General features: G+C 38.1%; 1 protein-coding gene and 1 pseudogene across 2 annotated transcripts in view; one reads left to right on the top strand and one right to left on the bottom strand.

Moving 5' to 3' along the window:
• ARFGEF1 (ARF guanine nucleotide exchange factor 1) overlaps positions 1 to 21452 on the top strand; it is a 100334-nt gene that overhangs the window by 15989 nt on the left and 62893 nt on the right. The window contains exons 2-6 of the mRNA XM_081111628.1: positions 15467 to 15497; positions 16008 to 16164; positions 17592 to 17738; positions 19691 to 19870; positions 20353 to 20629. Coding sequence (XP_080967754.1) covers positions 15467 to 15497; positions 16008 to 16164; positions 17592 to 17738; positions 19691 to 19870; positions 20353 to 20629 — 792 coding nt within the window. The remainder of the gene's footprint in view (positions 1 to 15466; positions 15498 to 16007; positions 16165 to 17591; positions 17739 to 19690; positions 19871 to 20352; positions 20630 to 21452) is intronic.
• LOC308533524 (large ribosomal subunit protein eL21-like) lies at positions 9658 to 10138 on the bottom strand (annotated as a pseudogene). Its single transcript has one exon. The product of its transcript is annotated as a large ribosomal subunit protein eL21-like (transcript).

The raw sequence follows: 21452 nt of genomic DNA, 5'->3' as shown, positions 1-21452 counted from the left end.
GTTCTTAATGGGGGGGAGGGGGCTTACCTAGGGGAATCCTGTTCCAGGGGTTCCCAAAGGTGTGGACGGAGTCGGCGAAGACTATCCACCCTCTTCCTACGGTGGAGTCCTATCCATCCCGAGAGTGGGGCTTACCTAGGGGTCCCTGTTCGGGCGCCAGATGCTGGGGTCCGACCCCAGCAGGTCCAGGGGTCCCCAAAGGTGTGGACGGAGTCGGCGAAGAAGGAATGACACAGAGACAGCGTTCAGTTGATCAGCAGCCTAGCCAGGATCTCTAGCCAGGGTCTCCAGCCAAGTTCTGGTCTGGATCTCCAGCGAAGTTCTGGTTTTTATTGTCTTGTTACATCCGTATTTATACCAGTTGATTTTAATCCTGTCAATTTCTATTGCAAAGGTTAGGATACTTCTATCCCCTAACTGTTAATTCTTATGTGATAATTGAGAGTGTGTTTAATGCATTGTAATTTCTAACGTGCTTTTATCTTTAGAAGTGAAAATGGAATTACATGTATCTTCTAATAATAGCGAAGAATGGAAATAAGGTGTAGCATCTTTGATAAAAGTTACCTATTAACTTTTTTTAAAAAATATATTTTATTGATTTTTTACAGAGAGGAAGGGAGAGAGATAGAGAGTTAGAAACATCGATGAGAGAGAAACATCGATCAGCTGCCTCCTGCACATCTCCCTCTGGGGATATGCCCGCAACCCAGGTACATGCCCTTGACCGGAATCGAACCTGGGACCTTTCAGTCCACAGGCCGACGCTCTATCCACTGAGCCAAACCGGTCTCGGCCCTATTAACTTTTAATAGTTAATAGTAACCTACTAGTTAATAGGTAATAATTAAGCTTTTAAAATATATACACGTGTCCAAAATAGTATTTTATAATGATTAGACATGGGACGCTTAAAGTAAATACTAACTCTGTGTCTACAGCTATTTTGCTGGAAGATACATGTACAGACATTAGACCTACATTATGAGAATGTATTTTTTTCTAAATGCAATGATGAATGATGTGGGTTTACATATATGAAATGAAAGTATTTTTATTCTCTCTGTTCCATTTTTATGGCTATTGGAGAAAACTATTGAAGGCAAATAAGAAGAAAAATTACTTTTGATAGTAATATGTGGTATATGCTGCCCTTAAAAGTTAATGAATCCATCAAAGTATGCTGTCTTAAACTCTGTTCCTCCCTTTCTCCTTTTCAAACTCTCAGAATCTCTATAGCATTGATACATATATGAAGACAATATTGATTCATAAGGACATATTTTAAAGCAATTGAGAGTTTAGTTTAAGATTGCAAGGAAGAGTTTCAGCTTAAGTAAACTTAAGTAATAGGAGTTTGTTTAAAATGATAATGGCAACTCTGCTAATAAACTCAGACATAGTTTTTACATCTTTTTAAAAAATTTTTTGTCATATCCCACCTCTTTCTGTTTTCTTTTTCTCTTATTTCTTTCTTTATCTGTCTCCTTTGTTTATTCACTCTTTTTTCTCCTTCCCTTTAAATTTCACTCCTAAATAATTGTTAGAAAATAGACATGTTGTGAAGATAAATATGTACACATTTATTTGTTTTCTTTATAATTGTTAAAAGTTGAAAATAACTCAAATCATCAACAATATGAGATTGGTAAAATAAATAGTATGTCAGTGCAGTGGAATACTACAAAGCACTGAGTGGAAAAGCAGATTATATATAGAGCAAGATGATGGGAGAGGAAGGGAGGGAGGGAGGGGATGTACATCAGTGTGAGAGAAACATTGATTGGTTGCCTCCAGCACGCACCTGGATGGAATACGAGACCTGGATATGTGCCCTGACCCAGAATCGAATCGGCGACCTTTTGGTGCATGGTATGATGCTCAACCAATTGAGCCAAGCCAGTCAGGGCTACAGTAGTAGTTTTTTTGTGTGGTTTTTTGTTTGTTTGTTTTTAGAACAAATAAGTATAGGTATACATAGAAAAAGTGTTGCAAATACAAGAACATTTTGAAAAATATATTGAGAGAATATTTCATTGTTTAATTATCAGAACTTGATTGTACTATGGGCTTCATTACTTCATTAGCTTGTGACAATAGGAAAGAAATTGTTTTGTTTTTCAGATATACTCTCATGCTCTTTCTCATTTTGATTCCTCACAATGGGGAGAATAATTAACTGGTCTCAACAAGGCTTTGAGTAGGAAATATTTATAATTTATGTCTCTGGTAATCTATTTAAGTATTATCTAAAACTTTGAGAGAACCTTAGTGATTGCTATATCTTAGTTTTCACTTAGTTTTCACTTCAAAGGAACCCTAAGCAAATAAATGTGTTTAGGTCCAGAAGATTTCATCACCATGTATGTATTCATGTGGTGTGAAAAATTGATTGAAGAATACAGGTTTTCTAGATGTCTATAGAAAGTCCAGTAATGTTAATTGGTATAGACTTAGTCTTACAAATTCGTGGGTCTGCATCCTTTCTAGATTTCGATACCAAGTCTTTTCAATTACATAGAACCTGCCATTTAGCAACTTCTTTTTGTATAATTCATTTGAATCACAAAATAAAATACTGTTGAGTTATAGATGTTATTCTCAAAGTGAGCCAAAATTTGTGCTCATTCCATTATAACTTGATTACAGCTTGGTTAATTTTGAATTAGATGAACTGCTTTCCTTACCTTCTTCGATCATTGGGAAATTTCTCCTCAAAAGTCGTCCTTATATTATACCAATTCAATATTTATTTGCATATGTAAATATGTATTTTAAAATGCAAATAATCTTTGGGAATATTAAACACATTAGTTATTCATATGTTGGTGGTGTCCTTGATTTTTAAAGAGTGCTTTCTTGCCTTCAACATCTTACCTGAGCTGGGAGCCCTAGGTGTACCACTTTGTGGGCTGTGAGTATAGTCTTGTTGTTGAGACTTGATTGCTGTCATTGGGAGGAATTGGCCAACTGGTTGTGAGGACCAGCTGCGACTACAGTGGGAGAGCTGCTGTGCAGGAGACACCCTTATGGAGCACAGGACTTGCTTCAGTGGGGCTTTGGTGCTCACAGAGTCTGCCTCTTGAGTGTGTCGCTTAATGATATGTAGAGTTGTAATCTGGTATGGTCTCACACTGACCACTGGGTACACTGGCTCTTGGGTCTCCAAGGAGGTGCAAAGTCAGCCACTGCCTGGGGCCACTCAGCAGGAGCCACAGAGAGATCTGCAGATTCCTCCTCTTTGTATTGGGTTTGGAAGTGCTCAGATGAGGCCCAGCTTCTGAAGCAAGGCAGACTGGTGCTGGTGCTGGGTCTTGGGCCTTTTATTGATAGGTTTGGGGGCTCCTTGACCTAGCTGCAGCTTGTTGGAGAGATTTTATCCTGAGCAAGGACAGGCCATTCATATTCAAAAGCCACTGCACACAGCTTGGGTGGAGTTGTAAATTGGATGAGGTGGGATCTTAGGGAATCACCAGGGCAGAGCAAACAGATGGCTACCAGTCATCCCTGGGACTAGGAAGGTCTCAGCATAGGAACAATGATCCCTGTGAGCACCTCCATCTGGGAGAAAGCCATCCCGAGTTCCTGGCCAAGGGTAGACAATCCAGTTCCTTCTCATATGTGTCTGTGTTGCCCGGAGCCTCACCCTGGTGCTGGAGCTCAGAGGAAGCGGGACCTTGTAAGTTCAGTTTGTGGCGCTGGCCTTTTAAGAGGAACGGCTGGGTCTCCAGCAGCCTCTGTGTCACTGAGCCCCAATCTGAACTTGTTTTTACAGACCGTAGTTCTTACTGCCTGTAGGGATGGACGTCTTTCCCCAGCTCTGGAACCCTGGGCTGGGGGTCTGTTGTGGGGCTGGGACCCCTTACTCCTCCGGGCGACCTCCACAGAGACAATCTCTCTCAGTTAAGAAAGCAGCACACGTGAGTGCAGGACCAGCCTGTTCCGTGCCTCTGTCCCTCCTACCAGTCTCAGTGTGGTTTCTTCTTTACTTCTCTAGTTGTAGGACTTCCATTCAGCCAGCTTTCCAACGGTTCTGGATGATGGTTGTTCTTTAGAGTAGTTGTAATTTTGATGTGGTTGTGCGAGGTGGCGAGTACAAGCATTTACCTCTGCCACCATCTTCAAATCTCCTCTAGACTTTTTCTTACAGACAGTAGGGCACTAAGTTAAGGAGTGGAATGATGATGTTGCATTTCAGAAAGATGAAAAATAACACTGTAGGCAGTAAGATGTTGTATTAATAAACTGTTGCCATAGCCCAGCTTTGAAGAAGCAAGGGCTTGAGAACAAGACCCAAGACAGATAGATTAGATCTCAGCAAATTAAGAGGACTTCATAACTGTTTTGATGTGAGAAATGAGGGAAAGGACGGTATTTTAGGATGATTCTGAGGTTTCTCTAATGGGGTGATTTTAAGCTGTTCATCCATTCACCAAAAATGGTGGTACAAGAAAATGAGCATATTTGAGAGGAATTGAGGAAGGAAATTGAATCAGTTATGTTTAAATTGATTTTGAGGTACATGTGGGACATCTAAGTAAAGATGTTTAGTTCACAGTTGTTTATAACATGACAAAAGCTTAGGGGGGTGAGAGAACTGAGCTATAAATAAAGGTTTAGGTGTCATCAGCAAAGAGTTACGTAGGCCCTTTTGGAGAAAAGGACATGTACATTAAGTGCCCAGTAAATTTACTCTCATTAGTTGCTTTCTTCAAGGAAACCTTTTTAAGTACCTATTTGTTCTGGATTTTATGATAAGCCTGAGGAATATAAAGCTAGAAAGGGTGTCCTTTGCTGTTAAAGAGCAATTGAAAGAAATGATATCATATAATAAGGTGTTATGGTAGTGATAACGAGAAGAGGTTATGGGAATAGAAAAGTGTAATTATCGTAGCCTGGAAGTGTAGGGGAAGACTTCTTGGAAATGACAGCTGTTTATCCCAGAAGGGTATGCGCCAGGAAAAGATGGGTAGGAAGAGTATTCTGGGGAGGAGGAGCAACATTAGCCAAGGCTAAAAAAACATGAAGTGTGGTAGTTACCCAGAAGATTGACATTTTGAATCTTAAGTGTGAGGCAGGAATGGTAGGAGATGGGCTTTTGGACAGTATTATAGGTGATGGTGAGCCTGGACAAAACCACTAAAAGATTTTTAGTTAAAAGTGACGGAAAATGTTACTGAAGCAGTCTTGAAAAGTACCTGCAAGGCCAATTGGTGTTAGAGGTGGAATTCCAGCCAGAGGATATACTTTGAACAAAAGCCCACAGGTGTGAAATAGCACATCAGTTTTCTGGATTTAGCGTGCTTTATTATTGGGTATTTTTGTGTGTGTGTGTGTGTGTGTGTTTGTTTGTTTTCTTAATCAATGGGGAATGCAAGGAACCAGCATGAAGAGAGATGAAAAAGTGGTAGGGGCCATATCTTGGAGGGTCTCGTACACCTTGCTGAAGAGCTTGATCATTATCCTGTCAAGGCCAGTCTGGGACTAATATAATAGAGCTGAAGAATGGAGATGGGGAGTCAGTAGGCCTGGTGAGATTTGAGATCCTGACCTAAAGAAGTAGCAGAAGAAATGGAGAAATCAAATTAAAGGAGAACAACAGTTCCCATTCTTGGCTATATACCAAGAGCATCTGTTGAGCATTCTAAAAATGTAGCTAGATGCATCACATTACTGGAGTTTCTGATTCGCTGAGTCTAGGCATGGGCCTGAGCATCTTATTTTGCTTTTTAATTTTATATTTTACATATAATACAATAAAATGGACTTGCCTTTTTTTTTTTTTTTTTTTTTGGTGGTGGGCAGTTCCATTAATTTTACCATGTGAAGATTTGTGTGACCTCTTCCATAATTGGGATACAGAACAGTTCTAACACCTTATAAAATTCTCTCTTGATAACTCTTTATAATCTGTTCCTTTTTATTGCTGAGTAGCATTATGTTATACGGATCTACTGCAGTTTGTTGTTCTCTCACCCTGAAGGACATTTGAGTTTCAGTTTTTGGCAGTATGACTAGAGCTACTGTAAACATTCATGTATAGATTTTTATTTGATTGTCAGTTTTTATTTCTCTAGGGTAAGTGGGATTACTGGGCATATGGTAACTACGTATTTAACTTTATAAGAAACATTCAAAGTGGATGTACCCAATAGATGTATAGAAAATCCTTAAGGTCCCTAATCATCAGAGAGATGCAAATTAAAACTACAATGAGGTATCACCTCACACCTGTCAGAATGGCTACTATCAGTCAATAAACAAGTGCTGGTGAGGATGTGGAGAAAAGGGAGCCCTTGAGCACTGTTGGTGGGAATGCAGACTGGTGCAGCCACTGTGAAAAATCGTGTGGAGTTTACCCCAGAAATTAAAAATGGAGCTGCCTTTTGACCCAGCCACGCCTCTTCTGGGTCTATATCCTAAGAGTCCCGAAACACCTATCAGAAATAATATATGCACCCCTCTGTTCATAGCAGCGGTATTTATAATAGCCAAGATCTGGAAACAGCCCAAGTGCCCATCAGTAAATGAGTGGATAAAAAAGCTGTGGCACATTTACACAATGGAATACTAAGTGGCTATAAAAAAAAAGCAAACAAAAAAACTTCTTACCCTTTGCCAACGGCATGGATGGACCTGGAGATTATTATGCTAAGAGAAATAAGCCAGTCAGAGAAAAACAAATATGATTTCACTAATATGTGGAATCTAATGAACAAAGTAAATAACTGACAAATAAAATAGAACCAAAGGCATGATATATAGAACAGAGTGACAGATACCAGAGGGGAGGGGAGTGTGGGGGACTGGATAAAGGAATGTGAAGGGATTAGGTAAAAATCATATATGCATAGCCCATGGACACAGACAGTAATGTGGAGCGGACTGGGAGAGGGGGAGAGGGGGCTAGGTGGAGGTGGGCAAAGGGAGTGGGTGGGAGAATGGGGGACATTTGAAGTAGTGTCAACCATAAAAAATTTAGATGAAAAAAATACTGGCCGTACCATTTTACATTATCACCACCAGTGTCTGAGAGTTCCAGTTGCTCCACATCCTTACCAACTCCTGCTGGTGTCTGTATTTTAACTATTTTTAAACTATTTTAATAGGTGTATAGTGGTATCTCATCATTGTTTCCATTGGCATTTCCTTAGTGGCTAATGGTGTTGAGTACATTTTCAGGTAATTATTTGCCATGCACATATCCTTTTGGTGAAGTGTCTTAAAAGTCTTTTGCTTATTTTTAAATTTGGTTATTTGTTTTCATACTGTTGAGTTTTAAGAATTTTAAAATATACACATTGTATATATTTAAAATATATGTACATAAATTCCTTTGTGAGACGTGATTTGCAATATCTTCTGTAGCTTATCTCTTCATTTTCTTAACAGTGCCTTTTCCAGAAAAAAAGTGTTTATCTTGATAAAGTCAAATTTAGTAACTTTTTTAAATGTCTCACTGTTCCAACCCCATTTGTTGAAAATATTATCCTTTTTTTCCCCATTGAATTGCCCTTGCACCTTTTGTAAAATATCAGTTGGCTATATTTCTGTGGGTCTGTATGTGAACTCTATTCTGTTTAGTGGTTTCTGTGTCTAGTCTTTCTGTAGTACCACATTGTTTTTTTGTTTTTTGTTTTTTTTAAAATATATTTTATTGATTTTTTACAGAGAGGAAGGGAGAGAGATAGAGAGTTAGAAACATCGATGAGAGAGAATCATCGATCAGCTGCCTCCTGCACATCTCCTACTGGGGATATGCCCGCAACCCAGGTACATGCCCTTGACCGGAATCGAACCTGGGACCTCTCAGTCCGCAGGCCGACGCTCTATCCACTGAGCCAAACCGGTTTCGGCCACATTGTTTTAATTATTATAACTTTAAAGTCTTAAAATGGGATATTGTGTATCCCACTTTATTCTTTATCATAATTATTTTATCTATTCTAGTTAGGTTGTTTTTCCTTGTAAGTTTTAGAATTCTCTTATCTATATGCAGAAAATTATGCTGGAATTGTGGTTGGCAGTGGGTTAAATTTGAAGATCAATTTAGGGAGAATTGTCATCTTTATTGTATTGAGTCTTCCAATTTATGAACATGACATGTCTCTCCTATTCTTTAATTCTTTTCTTTCTTCCAGTATACATCCTGTACATGTTTTATTAGGTTTATACTTAAAAATTTCATTTTGGGAGGAATGATTATAAAAGTATTGTTTTTTTAAAGTTTGGTTTCCAGTTATTCATTGATACTGTATAGAAATTTCATTTATTTTTGTGTGTTAAAACCTCATTAAATGCACTTATAAGTTTTAAGAGTTTTTCTTCTAGATTCCATTGGAATTTTTACGTAGACAATCATGTCACCTGTGAATAAGAAAAGTTTTATTTTTTCCTTTCCAGTCTATATGCCTTTTCTGTTTCTTGTCTATTGCACTGACTGGGACCTTCAGTGCAAAGTTGAATAGAAATGGTGTGAGTAGACATTTGTGCCTTTTTCCAGATCTTGGGGGGAAGCATTGTTTTTCACCATTAAGTTTGGGGTTAACTTAGGTATTTTGTAGCTACTCTTAACTGTTGAAAAAGTTCCTTTCTGTTGCTAGATTGCGGAGGATTTTTATCGTGAATGGAAGTTGAATTTTTGTCAGATGCATTTTTTTTCTGCATCACTTGATACTATCCTGTGCCTTTTCTTTTTTAGCCTGTTTACATGGTGAATTACATTGGCTGATTTTTTTAAAATATTGAATTAGCCTTGGATCCTTGAAATAAATCCCAGTTGGTCATGGTGTATGATTCTTTTTATAGATTGCTGGATTCTATTAGCTAATATTCTGTTGAGGATTTTTACATTTATATTCATGAGTGATATTCATCTGTATTTTCTTTTTCTATACTGTCCTTGTTTGTGCAATGCAATTCTGACACTTAAGTACCCAGGGTTAAGTCAAATTTGACTGCTTTAGGGCACAGTCCTCTACAAAATTGTCCTCACTTCAGACACCAGCCCCAAGCTCCAGAGTCCCCAGACCACCCACAGTTCTATATAACCAACTTGCTACAAATTCAGGGTTCTCACCCACCCGTTCTAGTTTGCTAGAATAATTCACAGAACTCAGGAAAGTGCTTTACTTAGGATTTCAGTTTTATTATAAAGGATACAAATCAGGACCACCTAAGAGACCCATAGGACAAGGCCTTGGAGAGTCCAAATGCAAAGCTTTCTTGTCCTAAGGATGCATCACCTTTCCGCCAGATCAATGTATATCACCAACCTAGTAAGCTCACCCCACCTTTGGATGTCCAGAGTTTTTGTTGTGGTTTCATTACATAGGCATGATTGAATAAATCATTTGCCACACAATTGAATTAAATCAGCAGCCCTCCTCACCTCTCTGGAGGTCAGGCTGAGATCATATGGCTCTAAGCAACATAGTTAGTCTTTCTAGCAAGGCTGGCCCCTATTCTGAAATTACCCTGGAGTTCCACCATCAATAACAAAGGCAGTCCTATAATTGGGGAAATTCCAAGGGAGTGGCTTCTTCCTAGGACCAGGGACACGACAACAGTCCAATTTTTAATTCATAAAATGAGTTAAAAAGTGCTATGTTCTCGTCCTTTTTTTAGTAGTTTGGAAGTCTTTTATTTTTTTAACACTTATACCATGAATTTATAGGAAATGGGTTCCAGCAGCTCGGGCTCCTTTCCATTGGTTCTCACAAAGTGTGCTTCTCTGGGTGGAGTAGGTGGGTGTTCCAGTTGGACCCAGGTACCTTTCTCTTTGGCTTTATTCTTTTTCTGATCATTTTCCCTTACGCGGTTCAGGAAGCTATCTTGGCTGTTAGAGTGCTCAATACGCTCAGTCCGTACATTAATTCTCTTGGAAGGAATCTTGCCCTTAACTTGTTTGTTTACCTTGCCCACTGCATGCTGGGTGACACTGTAGACTCCTGTTTTGACATGGTAACATTTGTGAGGCATTCCTCTTTGAACAGTGCCCATTCCCTTGATGTCTACAATATCACCTTTCTTGCAGATTCGCATGTATGTGGCCAAAGGAACAACTCCATGTTTTCTAAAGACCTAGAGAACATACTGTGTAGTGGGTGCCTCTCCTCTTTTTCTTTGTGCTAGTCATTTTGGAGAATTACTGAAAGATGGTTGGTTCTGTTCTATTGCATTTTTTGAAGGATGTTGTATATAAATGGTGTTAATTTTTCTACAGACATTTGGTAAAATTATCTAGTGAAACCATCTGGTCCTGGAGATTTCATTTTTCATTGTTTTAAAATTAGGAATTCAGTGTATTTAATAGTTGGAGAACTATTCAAAATTATTTCTTATTGGGTGAATTGTGGTAGTTTTAAAGGAATAGTTCCATTTCATCTCACTTGTCAAATTTATATGTATATTATTGTTTGTATTAGTCCCTTTTAATGTCTGGTGTTTTTAGCAATACCCTATTTTATTTTAGATATTGGTAACTTGTGTCTTTTCTTTTCCTTCCTAGAGGTTTGTCAATTTTTTTTTAATCTTTCTAAAGAACAGCTTTTTATTTTTAGACATTTTTTAACATTGTTTTTCTGTTTTCAATTTCGTCTCATGGCTTTATTATTTCTTTCTGCTTGCTTTAGTATATGCTGCCCTTTTTCTACTTTCTTAAGTTGGGATCTTAGGTTTGAGATTTTGTTTCTTTTAAAAAAATATGAAATTGGTGATAACACTTAAGTTCTACTCTTAGCAAATTTCAGTTATACAACACAGTGTTATCAACTCTAATCACATTATGTATCAAATTCTCAGACTTTATTAATCTTATAACAGAAAATTTGTATCCTTTTCCTAACTTCTCCCTTTTGCCCTCGTAAGCACACACCCCTTCTCCAGCCCGTAGCAGCTACCATTCTGCTCTCTATTCGTATGATTTTGGTTTTTTAGATTACATAAAAAAGTGATACCATGCAGTATTTGTTTTTCTCTGTCTGGCTTATTTCACTTAGCATAATGCCTTCTATGATCATGCATGTTGCCACAAGGCTGAGAAGTACTCCGCGCGCGTGTGTGTGTGTGTGTGTGTGTGTGTGTGTGTGTATCTCACATCTTCTTTATCCATTCATCTGGTCTTGGTTCTTTTTAATATATTTTTATTGTTTTCAGAGAGGAAGGGAGAGGGAAAGAGAGAAAGATGAATGATGAGAGAGAAACATTGATCAGCTGCCTCCTGATTGCCCCCTACTGGGGATTGAGCCCCACAACCTGGGCATGTGCCCTTGACTAGAATCGAACTCGGGGACCCTTCAATCCACAGCTGACACTCTATCTAACTGTGCTAAACCAGCTAGGGCTCCATTCATCTGTTGATGGGCACTTAGATTGTTGTATATCTTGGCTATTATGGATAATATGAACATGGAAGTACAAATCTCTCTCCAAGATAATGATTTTGTTTCCTTTGAATATATACCCAGAAGTGGAATTGCTAGATCATATATGGTAGTTCAATTTTTAATTTCTTGAGGATGCCTTTCTCTCTCGCTTTCTCTCGCTCTGTCTCACTCTCCATCTCTCTCCATCTTTCTCCATCTCTCTCCATCTTTCTCCATCTCTCTCCATCTTTCTCCATCTCTCTCCATCTTTCTCCATCTCTCTCAAATCAATAAACATTCCATTGTGTATGTGTACCACCGTTTTTTAATCCACTCATCTGATAGGCACTTAGGCTGTTTACAGATCTTAGCTATTATAAATTGTGCTGCTGTGAACATAGGGGTGCATATATCCTTTCTGATTGGTGTTTCTGATTTCTTGGGATATATTCCAAGAAGTGGGATTACTGGGTCAAATGGGAGTTCCATTTTTAATTTTTTGAGGAAATACCATACTGTTTTCCATAGTGGCTGCACCAGTCTGCATTCCCACCAGCAGTACATAAGGATTCCTTTTTCTACGCATCCTTATCAGCACTTGTTGTTTGTTGATTTGTTGATAGCCATTCTGACAGGTGTGAGATGGTACCTCATTGTTGTTTTGATTTGTATCTCTCAGATGATTAGTGACTTTGAGCATCCTATCTAATAAAGACATAATATGCAAATTGACCATCACTTTGCAACAAAGATGGTGGCACCCATAAGCACAAGATGGCGGCGCCCAGTCCCCTCGCACCACCGGAGTCCCTCAGTCTTTTAAGCCCCCCCCCCCCCACGGGGGCAAGGGGCAAGCAGCGCCCCAGTCCCCCGCAGCGAGCAGACAGCAGGGCACTGCTTGCCCCTCACTGTGGTGTCAAGGGGCAAGCAGTGTCCCAGTCCCCTGTGGCGAGCACACAGCAGTGCCCCAGTCCCCCGGGGCGAGCACACAGCAGGGCGCTGCTTGCCCCTCACCACAGCGCCAAGGGGCAAGCAGGCCCCCGCAGAGAGCAGACTGCAAGGCCTGCGGTGGCGTCGAGCAGGCAGGTCCGCAGAGAGCAGAGAACCACGGGGAGTGGGCCTAAGCTGTCAGTAGGACATCCCCTGAGGGCTCCCAGATTGGAGAGGGTGCAGGTCAGGCTAAGGGACCTCCTAACCCCGTGTACAAATTTCGTGCACCGGGCCTCTAGTGTTTTCATACGTCTCTTGGCCTTCTGTATATGTCCACTTTCAAAAAGTGTCTATTTAGGTCCTTTGCCCATTTTTTAATTGTATTGTTTATCTTCCTTTTGTTAAATTGTATAAGTGCCCTATGAATTTTGGAGATTAAACCCCTGTCGGATGTAACATTGTCAAATATGTTCTCCTATTCAGTGGGCTCTCTTGTTTTGTTGATCGTTTCTTTTGCTCTGGAGAAGCTTTTTATTTTGTTGTAGTCCCATTTGTTTATTTTCTCTTTAGTTTCCATTGTCCTAGGAGATGCATCGGTAAAGGTAATGCTACAAGATATGTCTCATATTTTGCTGCCTATGGATTCTTCTAAGATTTTTATGGTTTCCTGTTTTATGCTTAAGTCCTTTTATCCATTTTGAGTTTATTTTTGTATATGGTATAAGTTGATGGTTTAGTTTCATTTTTTTGCATGTATCTATCCAATATTTCCAACACCATTTATTGAAGAGACTGTCTTGACTCTATTGTATGCTCTCGTCTCCTTTGTCAAATATTAATTGAGCATAATGACTTGGGTCTATTTCTGGGCTCTCTGTTCTGTTCCATTGGTCTATATGTCTTTCTTGTGGCAGTACCAGGCTGTTTTGAGAACAATGGCTTTGTAATATAGCTAGATATCTGGTATGTGATCCCTCCAACTTTGTTGTTCTTTCTCAGGATTGCTGTGGCTATTCAGGGTCTTTTTTTATTCCATATAAATTTTTGGAGAGTTTGTTCTAGGTCTGTGAAATATGCTGTTAGTATTTTAATAGGGATTGCATTGAATCTATAGATTGCTTTGAGTAGTATGGACATTTTAATGATGTTGAGTCTATCAATCCATGAACACGGTATATCCTTCCACTTGTTTAGATCTTTATCTCTTTTTCAGCATCCTGTAGTTTTCTGAGTACAGGTCTTTTACCTCTTTAGTTAAGCTTATTCCTAGGTATCTTTTTTTGTTGTTGTTGCAGTGAAGCACAATACTTCTTAACCATCTTGTTTTTGAACGGTTAAATTAGGTGCTGCACAGGCAGGCTAAATAGCCATCTCAGACGGTGACTGAAAAAAAAATGAATTTATTTAAGGTAAAGGAGATGGAAGATGGGGATATCCAAAGGCAAGGGCTACACAGGTTCGGGGGGGTTAGCCCAGGAATAGCTGCCTGCTGCCCTTTGCTCCCCTGGTTGCAAGTCTCTTGGAGCACCTTAGAGATTGGGTGATACGTACCTGTGGGGGAATGACACAGGTGTGCTCCTTGGAAGGAGAATGCATACTGGGTTTTTTGTCCTCAGCCTGTTTATCTCTATTACAGGTGGAAATCTTAGGGGAAGTCTCAGGGGAGTCTTAATAGAATAGTCATCAGCTTTCCAGGTGTGCTCTTTAACCTGGAAGGTCCTGGTCTCCAGCGATTCGTCAGTGCCAAGGGGTCATTACTCAGTGTAGCTGGTCCTGAGGCAGCCATGGTGCCATTTCTCTGGTTTTGCTGCTTTTCTGGGCCTGGAGCTGAAATACAGCTGAGGCCTAGATGTTATCTTTAGGGAGGAAAGGTCAGGGGGGTCTAAACCGCCTGACCAGCAATATGAAAGACCACAGGCCCAAACCACATGACCAGTGATATGCTAGGGGAGGTTCTTGTTTTGCCCCTTGCTAGGCATCCAGGGCTTTCTGCCCTGGTGACTTTCTGTACCTGGCCCATCATCCTTGCTCCGGGGCTAACAGTTTCCTTATCCAAGCTCGTAGAGCATGAGACTAACTTTTCATGTTCCTGGCAGTGCTTTTGTGCTTCTCATATCTCTCTCCCATTTTCCAGCACATTATTTCAAACCTCCTCATGCCTCCTTAACTCTTTCTGTTCCAGTTATTTATTGCTGTGTGATAAGCCACCTCGGAGTTAGTGGTGTAACACAGTGATCATTTTATTATGCTCACAGATTCTGTGTCAGGAATTCCTATGGGGCATGTTGCTGTTCCAGTGTCTGGGGCCGCAGCTGGAAGACTCAGGTGACTGGAGGAGATGCTAATGTCTAGGAACTGGAATCCTCTGGAGGTGTCTTCATTCACTCACATGTCTGCCTCCTGGCCTGTGATGACTTGAAAGCTGGGCTCAGCTGGGATTGTTGACTGAACCACTTACGTGTGGTCTCCATGTGGCTTGGGGCTTCTCACATCAGGGCCATTGGGTTCCAAGAGTGGGTGTCTGGAGACCCAGCATTCTAAGAAATTGAAGCAGGAGCTGCATGGCCTTTTCTGACCCCTTATAAACACTGAAGGGAAATTTTCCCATTAAATTAGATATATGTATTTTGCAGTGTCTTGTATAGTCATAAGTAGAAAAAATGGTTAAATATCATTTGTACATGGTCAGGAAGTTATAGATTTTGCCTGATAATCTCCTTGAAGTCGTCACAAGAGCGGTGTATTGAGGTTCTTTTCCCTCACCCAACCTGTGCCTTATATTCTGACTTCAATACAGCATACATAATAATCTGTTCTTAATATTAATGCTTCTGGTTCATATAAATAGTTCCTTGACCAAAAAACACTCACACACAAAAAAACTTTGAGAAAAGGAAATGCTTTGGGAATTAAATCTGCAGTTATACCATTCTTATTGTTATTAATGTATATTTTTGCATCGTTTTATAAAATTAATCTGTGTAATTTAATGCATTTAGCTGCAATAGAATTTTATTTGTTTTTTGAATTTGTATGCTTCCCAGTTTGTTACATAAATTAAAAATTGGTTTATATAACCTGTAATGAGATTACTTAATGATTGTTGTTCTGTTGTCAAGTTTTCTAATGTATGCTTTCCCTCCACCCTCCCCCCCCCCCCCCTTTTACAGAGGAAATAAAAGTGGAGACTGAAAAACAGAGGTTAGTGGGGTTTCTTTTTTTTTTTTTTAGTAAAAATAATTTGCAAACTTGTCAGTCTTGGCCAAAATAATAATAAAGTTATCTATATTTTAGTGTGACAAATTTTTTTCATGTGATCTTTAAAATAAAATCAATTTTTAAAATGGTTTTTAAGAAAAAAATTATAATCATACTTATAAATATATAAGGGAATTTCTGAAATACCATAAGACACGTTTTAAAGTCTTTGCTTAGGCTTTTAGAAAGATTACTAAATATTTAGTAACCTAACTAATTACTTTATTTAAAGTAAATGATTACTTTCTTGCATTTAGTCACAGCTCTGGCTATTAGTTTTTGATCTGTAGCAAATCATTTAATTTCTGGGTGTGGTGTCCTCGTGAAATAATAAGGGAAGATGAAAACTGGTTTAGCAAGCTTCCTTTTAGAACTGAAATTCTGTGTTTTTATATGAGTTTATCATCCATATATAAATGTAGCATTCTATTTAGACCCCTTTTTTTCCTGTAGTCCTCCTCATGGAGAAGCAAAAGCTGGATCAAGCACCCTTCCACCAGTGAAATCAAAGGCAAATTTTATTGAAGCAGACAAGTACTTTTTACCCTTTGAATTGGCCTGCCAGTCCAGATGTCCCCGCATAGTTAATACATCTCTAGATTGTTTACAGGTATGTATAAAATGGCTTTAGGTGAAAACCATCCAACTGGAATGTGTTTCTGAACATTACTCACAATTGATAATTCAGACATTTTCCATGATAGCTTTTACTATGCTTCTTGGTAAGAAACCAAATGGTTGCTTATATTCAAGAGAGACAATAATAGTTGCAAAAATGTTTTTAGTTTAAGGTTAACAAAAATCATTAGTTTAGTGAATCACAGAATCTTTACTAAGGTTACCAATAATGAAAGTGTTGATTTGGTCTGTTTTTCCATCAGTGAAATACAAGAACCATAGTTTGAACCTGCCACTGATGTTACATGCATCATTATTTGCAAATGGTTTTACTAAATGCCTGCGAATTTATATAAGACAGTAGGTTAATACTGACAGCTTAGTATTTATATTTTCTGTTGGACTTTAGCTCTGACCTTTATGTCAGGAAAATTTTTTAAATCTTTTATTCTGTTTTACTTATGTGGATTCCCTTACATATTTGTAAGACAAACCTCCAGAGTTAGAGGTCCTACTCTTTTCAGGTGTTTTCACTGTTGGTTCATTTTACCTATTTATACCTATTTAACAATTCAGTCATGTGGAAAAGACAGTATTCTTTTGATTTGTTTTTAATGTTAGGTTAAGGATAAGTTTATTTGATTTGTCACTTTGTTTTTCTTGAAAAATTAAAACTATAATATCTGAGCCCTTTCTTCAAGGGCTATACTGATAATGTTGAATTAACAAATCAGTGATTTATTGTAGCCAATGTATGGAAATTCGTTTTTCTTCTTAATCACAGATCTAATTTGGAAAGAGATTTTGGGTTATTAAATGAGTGAAGATAGCTTTCACAAAAGCAGTATTAATACTGTTTAGATAGAAAGTATTAAGCTATTCTAATTCATCAGAGACAACTACTTCTAAGGCCTGGCTTTCTCAAAATTTCACCTGATGGTTTTGTTGTGGTTATTGTTCTGTTTCCATGGTAATTGCAGTGTAAGTAATTTCACATGTTTATAGCTAATAAAGCTTTCTTTTTCTTTTCTTAATATATTTTTTATTGATTTCAGAGAGGAAGGGAGAGGAAGAGATAGATAGAAACATCAGTAATGAGAGAGAATCATTGATTGGCTGCCTCCTGCATGCCCCCTACTGGGAATCGAGACTGCAACCCAGGCATATGCCCTTGACTGGTATCAAACCTGGGACCCTTTAGCCCGCAGGCCGATGCTTTATCCACAGAGCCAAACTGGCTAGGGCCTAATAAAGCTTCTTCATGAAAAGTTGGTATAGCCTTGGCTTTGACTATGCCTTAATGATTTATGTAATAATTTTAATATATATTCAATTATATATTGTAATTTTAATGTATATTTAATTAGTAGACATATTAGTTAGCTTAATTAGATTCTTTATTTTCTTTCTCCATTTCAGAAGCTTATTGCTTATGGGCACTTGACTGGCAATGCTCCAGATAGTACAACACCAGGCAAAAAGTTAATTGATAGAATTATAGAAACAATTTGTGGCTGTTTCCAAGGTCCTCAAACAGACGAAGGAGTTCAGTTGCAAATAATAAAGGTAAATAATTATATAAAGTGAATTTATTATTTTTAATCTGTATTTTTAAAAAGCCTTTTACCTTGGAAAATATTTAGAAAGGTCATTTTATGTGCTTTGTCGGTATAATAGAGGTTATTTGGGTGCTTTTTAGATCCTATATCGGGATTTTGTTGTTGAATGCCAAGAGTTTCATTAGAAGACTATATTTTCAAATATTTTATTTTTGAGGATCTCAATTTAGGCTTGGGAGCCCAGCATCTTTCAGAGAGTTTCAGTTTCTGTCATGTTTACCATACATATTGCATCTTTTGAGCTTTAGGGTTCCATGTGAGGGCCCCATGACCCCTGTAGTTTCTTCTGTACTGCCCAACCCCTTGTAGTCTTCCTTCTAGACCAGGGGTGGGCAAGCTTTTTGACTCAAGGGCCGCAATGGTTCTTAAACTGGACCGGAGGGCCAGAACAAAAGCATGGGTGGAGTGTTTGTGTGAACTAATATAAATTCAAAGTAAACATCATTACATAAAAGGGTACGGTCTTTTTTTTCAATAGTTTTATTCATTTCAAACTGGCCGGATCCGGCCCGCGGGCCGTAGTTTGCCCACGGCTGTTCTAGACCCTGCTTCACCAGGTGGACTCCTTACGTACTAGTTTTCCTGATTCCCTTACACCTATCCATCTGCTGAACCTGCTCAGCTAAACCCTGTCCTGGGTTTATGCTATATTCCTGGCTGATGAAGCTCCTTTAAAGAAAATCACTCAGTTGTGTTTTAGTCTCTTATAAATATTGAATTCTTCTTTTTTTTTTTCTTTTTGCTTATCCTCACCTGAGGATATTTTTTTCCATTGCTTTTTCAGAGAGAGTTGGGGGGAAAAAGAGGAATGGGCGGAGAAGGGGAGAGAGAGAGCCCTTGATGTGAGAGAGACGCATTGATTGGTTGCTTCCCGCACGCGCTCCGGAGAGGGAACCCACAACCCAGGTACATGCCCTTGACCGGGAATCGAACCTGAGACCCTTTGCTCTGTGGGCCAACATTCTACCACTGAGTCACACCGGCCAGGGCTAAATATTCAATTCTTAATGTTACCACTAATGGTAGTGGTGGTATGTTTATATATCAATAAAATTGTCCTGTGCTAATAGTACTTTTGAAATTGCTTACATGTGTAAAGTGTTCTTTCATGTGTGAATATAGCCCTTTCTGAGTCTTTCAGTGTCATAGCTGTATTTACTTCATATCTTCATTGTAAAAAGCTGTCCAGTCTGTTTGGTCTGTCATTTCAATTTCATGTCAGTCAATCATGGCTTATCTAGCATATACTCAATGCTGTTGTACAACATAAAAGGACAAAAGAACGAGTTTTGCTTTTGAGAAATTGCAAGTAAACTGATATAAGACAATTCACATAAAGTTACTTTATTGGATGATTTACTTTAGTATTATTTTAAATTCTTTATCGTAAAACATTTTGTAAACATCGTCAGCAATAATAACAGCACGTATGAGTCCAGTCTATAAGAAAGATCTCAGAAAAATTTGTAAGTGAATAAGATACATTGTGTATCCTCCAAACCTGATACTCTAAATCAGCAGCTATAATACATGAAGCACATCTGTGCTTCACGGTGATAGAGTTCTAATGTACATTTTAATAAGCTAAATTATATTGAAGTGAAACTTGGGTTGAAACAAAAAAATTGAATGGCTTTCTAGTGTTTTGGGTTTGGGAAGATTATGTAAGAACTATTTATTGCCAGTATGAGAAAAACATAAAGTATTTTAACAGTTGATGATACATTCAAAGTAGGTAGAAATTTTGTTAGTGCATACGAAAAATTCTATCAGTGTATATCTGAAAGTGATAATGGTGCCTGAAAGTTTTAATTTTAACATAAAGATACTCACATTTTTGTGCTGAAACTCAAGATGCAGAAAATTGCTTTAATTGCTTTAACTTTGTCTTTTTTTAAGGCATTACTTACTGCAGTAACATCTCAACACATAGAAATTCATGAAGGAACTGTACTGCAAGCTGTGAGAACATGTTACAATATCTATCTAGCAAGCAAAAATCTCATCAATCAGACAACAGCCAAAGCTACTCTTACTCAGATGCTAAATGTGATCTTTGCACGCATGGAAAACCAAGCAGTAAGTATTTAAAAAACAGAGAGATTGTATAGAACACCGTGAGCATCAAATGCAGAAAAGAGTTTACAGAAATGTATAATGAAATCTTTTGTGTTTGTAGAGAAGAATGACTTTCATTTATAGTCCTACTTACTGGAGATATGTGGTATTGTTTTGTTTTGAGGTTTACTGCCTTGACTTTGGATAAAATATGTTTTTAATTGTTTACAAATAGAATTTGAGTGATAGTGTTTGCCATCATCCTCATGGCAGTGTTTATGAATTGATGTTTTTATTGCGCTCAAGCTTAGTAAATAGTGAAAGATTTCCATCTCTATTCTTGTGTACCCCTAAGAAGTGACCACTGTTACTTGTTTTTGTTTTACTATTTTTAATGTTCTTTGTTTCTGATGGACTATAATTTGTAATCAGTGTAAGATTATTCCTTCAAAATTGAAACAACATATTTTACAAATATTAGAAATTATTCTATTTCTTCCCAGTTGCAGGAAGCCAAACAAATGGAAAAAGAAAGGCACCGGCATCATCATCATCTGTTGCAGTCTCCAGTAAGCCATCATGAGCCTGAATCACCTCACCTTAGATATCTGCCACCTCAGACTGTTGATCATATATCCCAAGAACATGAAAGAGACCTTGATCCCCATACAAATGATGTGGATAAAAGCCTTCAGGATGACATAGAACCTGAAAATGGATCTGATATTTCCAGTGCAGAAAATGAACAGACTGAAGCTGATCAGGCAACTGCAGCTGAAAGTAATCTTTTTAAGAAGGGGTTGTGGGGGGTGGTGCGTGTGTGAAGGGAAGAGTGTAGGAATGCATTATGGTAAAGAAATGTGGAAAGAGTGTATGTGTTCATAGGTATCAGACACATGGTGGTAATTGTGGACTTTCTTTATCCTAGGTGGTAAAAGTTAGTTTCACTTCACCCACAAGCTATCTGTTAATGATATTATGCATTTATTAGCATCTCATGAGCAGTATAATTTATAGACTTGTTTTGGAGGAGATAGGTGTTACTAAAGAAGGTTATAAATATCTCTTAGCACGTTATATAGGAACTTCAGTTTTCTTATTAAAATTAGCTTTACAGCAAATGAGACCCATTTAGTAAGATTTTCTAGAATGTGACTGAAAGTTTTGGAAATGATTATATTATTTAGAAAATATGGTCAAAAAAGTACTGAAATTAAATATAAAAAGAAAATTTTTGAGTAATCATCTGACATGAAGATTTTTTTTTTGAGATGTTCTCTGACAGTTTTTCTAAGTAAATTTATAAGGTAAAGGTTACAAGATTACAAAATTTATTTATTTTACAAGTTTGTTTCTCTAAAAATAGTCACATGAAGTCATTTTTCTCTCTAAACATTGTCCTCAACTCTAGCTATTCTATAAAACTGCCAGGGAGTGTGCTTGTTCCTTTTGTGCCTCCTTAGGTTGGTATCAGAAAATGATGGAGATTCTGTTCCTCTCCAGTGTGGTGTGTGCAACTAAGAAGGTTAGGGCTCCGTTACAGCTTGTCTGAATCTGTGTTTTTACTTCACCTTGAGGAAAGACTTCTGTAATGTATTTTAAG

Source organism: Myotis nattereri (genome assembly GCF_964212035.1).
Source record: "Myotis nattereri genome assembly, chromosome: 17".
NCBI classification, from domain to species: domain Eukaryota; kingdom Metazoa; phylum Chordata; class Mammalia; order Chiroptera; family Vespertilionidae; genus Myotis; species Myotis nattereri.
The sequence above is the reverse complement of the archived record's forward strand: the minus strand, read 5'-3'. Positions and strand labels throughout refer to the sequence as shown.